This window comes from Papilio polytes, unplaced genomic scaffold (assembly GCF_000836215.1).
Source record: "Papilio polytes unplaced genomic scaffold, Ppol_1.0 DF821544.1, whole genome shotgun sequence".
In the NCBI taxonomy this organism is placed as follows: domain Eukaryota; kingdom Metazoa; phylum Arthropoda; class Insecta; order Lepidoptera; family Papilionidae; genus Papilio; species Papilio polytes.
The window spans coordinates 458,908-463,711 of record NW_013527660.1 but is presented as its reverse complement, the minus strand read 5'-3'; the positions used below and the strand labels follow the sequence as shown (position 1 = coordinate 463,711).

The following is a 4,804-nucleotide window of genomic DNA, read 5'->3' as shown; positions in this document are numbered from 1 at the left end:
CCATTTTCAGTGGTCTGAAGTTTTACGTAAACTATATGTGAGAATTTTCTCACGTGTATTTTCCTTAATACTCTAGAAGGAGAATAAGCTTCTTATCCGTTTTCTAAGGAGTCGCTTCAATACATGAATGTACAAAGGTTCAAATGCCGCTCAACTAAAAATAACTAAAGACAACATTAACGTTCTTATTTTTAAAAAGTAGCTGTTGCCCGCGATTTCGTCCATGCAATATTAAGATAGTAGTCTATAATATGCCCGTCTATGTCCGTTACCCTTCCGTGTCCCGTACCCAGTCGTTTTGGGGATTTCCCGGAACAAACGCGGCTTGCGGACAAACAGACAGACAAACAATTTTTTTTAAATGCGATTTTCGTTATCAGCAGCGCATTTTCGTCATCTTCCCGAAATCAGGAATTTTTCTTTTAATATTACAAACAGACACTCCAATTTTAATATATGTATTGTAGATAAGATAGATAGATAACAATCTATAAAGAGATTCTATAGTCGAATATTACAACTATTTTCGCATTTCAGTGGCACTTCGTTCGCATTTCAATGCTTATTATGACAATTAACATCCATTAACCGCGGAATGGACAATGCCCGCTGTTAATTTTGCGATTTCAATGCTTTTGAAATGCATTGACAAATTGAAACATCCATCGGTTTTATTATTACAAAGTGTAATATGTACATACGAGTACAGATATTAGTAAGTATTTTTTAAAGTACGATGTATCGAATTATAGTAAAATTCAGAATTTGTTTTTTATTCTAACTAAACGTTTAGTTCGTATAAAACTTAACTCAGAAAGTTAAATAATGACAAACTCAAATTTCTGACGGTTTAACATCTCAAATATTCGTCCAATGATCGACAATCGACCATAATTCATAATGAAACATAATCAATGGAATTTAAAAAAAATTAAACGAACGAGGATTTTGAGTTATTAAAATCATTATTTAGATATTCATTTACACACCTTTATAAACGTTTTTTCGTAGCCACCGCGTAGACGTATTGAAGCACGTAGCCACCGCCTAGCTACGATTACAGTTAGCTAGCGCTACGATTTCACATTGTGAAATATTTGTCTCTCATTACAACTATGTTAACAACAATCAAGTTAACAATAAAACCATAAACGAAAGCCGCTTTGGACAATTTGCATGAAAAAGTATTGTCAGAATAAATCATGTTTTATTTTTAACCTATCTATACTTCTATATTAATGTAATAAATATACTACTTCGTGGCTTAGGATGTCTGCAATCACCGCAAATTTTTGAATAATTCTTTCTTTAATAAAAAGTCCTACACTTACGCCACGCTTTAGGCTATATATTTTCACGCTATTAAAGTTAGAGGGTAAGTAAATTGAGAAAAAGACTTCTTGTAAGATAGGGACCATAAATTACATGTTGTTAATATCTAGGAAGCATGGTAATGGTAAGTTTAACATTTGCAATTGAGAATTTGACAAATTTAAACAATAAAATAAAGTATTTATAATTTCATGCGGATGAAACCATGCTGGGACAGCTAGTATACATATAATTACCATACTAAATAATTATTTTATTCATGTTATGTTCCATTCCAATAAATTCCATCTAAACATCCTATTTTCCTACATCAAATTCAATGAATACTGACAGGAATATTTGCATAAATCTATGAACAAACGGTTCATTTTCTGATCATTATAATATTCGATATAATACAATAAATTTGCAAGGGTAAGTTCCGACGAAGTTTGTAAACAACGTGCAAATGCGTCGAACTAACAACATCGTTAAGTTCAACCGGTGAACAAAGTAGAGAAAAGCTCTCCTAGACTGCCAGATTAGAAACATTAATCAAACATGCGCACTATCTATAAAGTTCATAAAATTAGAGTTTCAGTGTTTAATATTTAAAATAATAACATTTCCTTAAAACGATGCATTTGCGTTGCTTATGACGAAAAAACAAATTTAAACATTTTATCTGTAGCGTACGTAAGTTAGCGTTTGTTCCGGGTAATCTCCGAAACTGCTACACCGATTTTGACGGCACTTAATGGACGGTAGATTCATTTTTGCGGGAGTAACTTGGATTTTTTTTAAATTCCGAGCTGACTAAGTTGCGACAAAAAGCAATGTAAACACTTGTAATATTTGACGAAGGTTTCGTTGAAAGAAATTACATAATATTCATATTTTTCAAAACGTTGAAAAAATTTTTAATGCATAAATTAAAAAAAAACATTATGACGTCCTAAAATGAGGTGCTGAAGAGTTTTAAACTGCTTACGAAAGTAATTTTTGGTGTGCTAAAAGGAGAGGCGCGCAAGAAAATGTCGCTCGTGTCGCGCCACACCTACTTTGACTATCTTATTTTAACGGAATGTCAATGAAGCTTTAACGAAATTCTCTCGGGATAACGTTGTCTCATATTATTAGATCATCAATTTTAATATCGGATTTTGTCGTAAAATTGCACTATTATTTTTGTAAGAAGATTCGACAGAGGTTCAAACTATGAAATATATTTTTCTTCTTATCTAATTCTGATATAAAACGTACAATGTTTTAGGTAACTTATTTTGAATATCATTCATAGCTCTAATTTTTCGTAGTATGATTTACATGATATAATCATTTCATTTCTCGACGAACCGCTACAGCGCAATTACAAATGGAAGGTACATTTATGCGAAAACTGAGCGCGGCTGCAACGGCCTGCAATAATCTGTCGGCCGCCGATGCAAGCTGAAAGTCGATGATAACGCACAGCGTAAAAGCGGATTGTCCGCATCGCGTAACTGAACTGAAGTTTTATTCAAAACCTGTGCAACGACGGTTGCTTGACGCTGAACACCGATGGAATACGCCCTTAATACATAATCCTATTCAATACTGATCCAATTGCGATCGGAGAAAATTACATTTACAATTGGAATAAATGAAGTTAAACGTCTTAACGGGTCGAAGCGATTCACCCCACTACAATCTGTTTATTTCCTTTTATCGAAGTAACTGTTCGGAGAAGCAATGAATAGAATCGATACTCGTAGTCTGTTCTATAAACTTAATTTAAAGTATCTACGTTTCTTTCATCCGCAGGCAACTACTCTTAAAATTGTTAAATACGTTTGGTTTTCTTGGAAACAGAGTTTCTTTTCTTCTGTTTTATAATATACTCGTGTTTTACTTGTCTCGTTTTTTGTTGATTTTATCCATTAAGATTTTCTAAAATCTTTTTACATTATTTTCAAAGTTCACATATCTGCTATAATTTTAACTTGTTAGCTATAAAGTGTAAGAAAATTAAACTTCCAATAGTTTCCGTCTCCTTTAATGCAGCTCTATTTTAATTTAATAATGCCTCTACAAGGCGAAAGTAAACCAGTTCGGTCCGACGTTGGCAACTGTGATTGGTAACTAAATATTCTAGATGAGTGAAATCTACGGTACTTTCCTGAATATTGTAATATTCCGTTACTTTGAAAATATCGTATTAAAGTTGTTTTAACGGAAAGTACAACTCCTCTTGTTAAAGTTACTTTGATGTTTAATTACCCTTCAGAGCGCTAGTGCTAATTAAAAATAAAAATTAATAAGCTCTTGCATTTTTAACCTTACTAGTATCGTATTGCTTTCCACTTTTTTAACAATGAATACATCAGACAAGTGTAACAATTGGGTATGCAGAGACCTTTGAGGGAGATCCTGGCACACCAATCGATTCTTCTACATCCTTCTACGAATACATGGTTTTTACTTCTTATGTCTTCTTTTCTATAAACTTTTTTTTTTTTAAAGTTAATTAAAGTAATAGTTAATTCATCGCTCGGTTACTTTCATCAGTGTTATTGCTGTTGTGATGCATATTATGGACACACTTTTGTGTAAAACTGCAGATAGAGTAAAAAATTACATCTCTAATAGACAGAATATAAAATCTTTTGAATAAGCTTTTAGCATGCATTACCCTTTCACATATTGAGTTTAATTTAGTAATAAAAACAGAAACATGCATTTTATTTTAATTTCTAGTTGTTTCTGGTAATTTGTTACATAAACGGCTTAACTGTGGTCGTGAACATTATATGCCAGGGACATGTACAGGCTTTTTGCCTAATGACCAATCTCGATAATAACATCAAAGTACTAAACATCAATACACAGAAACACAAATTGAAATCTGAATACAAAGGCTCAATTAGAGATTGGCAACCGTAGCATTAATTGCTTAAAAAGACTATTTCATGTCTGTTTTCGGTTTGCTCTTTCAATACTGTTTTAATAAATAAATCAACAGACCGGTAGTAATGCAAAGTAATGTTTAAAAATACTTTTTAAACAAGAATTTTTATTAATTGAAGGGAGGAAGATCAACAAGCAATTATATACGAAATAAATTGTTGTGAAACATCTGAATTTTTAATCGAATTACGTACGATATTTTAATTCTTTTAACAAAAATATATTTAAACGTTTTTTTTAACAGTTCCCGCAGTGTCCTTAAAAAGGGGTAACAAGTTTCCGCTTCACGTAATCACATGTAGATTGTTATATTTAGGTTCCTAGCTTTCACCTGCGTTTGCGTTCAAATAGTTCTGACTACGTTTCCGGAAAGGAAATAAACAGTTGCGCTGTACACTCAAGTATTATAAGAGTCAAACTTTATGGTGGCTCGTGCTTGATTAATTGCCAACAATCAACTGGACGGTGAAGCAATACATCGTGATGCAACCTGCACATATCGGCGAAGAAATTCAGACATTTTTTTTTTTTTCCGAAGGGGAATGCT

The 4,804-nt window shown here is 32.6% G+C and overlaps 1 protein-coding gene across 1 annotated transcript in view; it reads left to right on the top strand.

The window, feature by feature from the left end:
* Positions 1-1,447: 1,447 nt before the first annotated feature.
* LOC106108384 (suppressor of cytokine signaling 7-like) overlaps positions 1,448-4,804 on the top strand; it is a 12,469-nt gene continuing 9,112 nt past the window's right edge. Inside the window, exon 1 of the mRNA XM_013289545.1 lies at positions 1,448-1,456. Within this exon, the coding sequence (XP_013144999.1) occupies positions 1,448-1,456 (9 nt within the window). The remainder of the gene's footprint in view (positions 1,457-4,804) is intronic.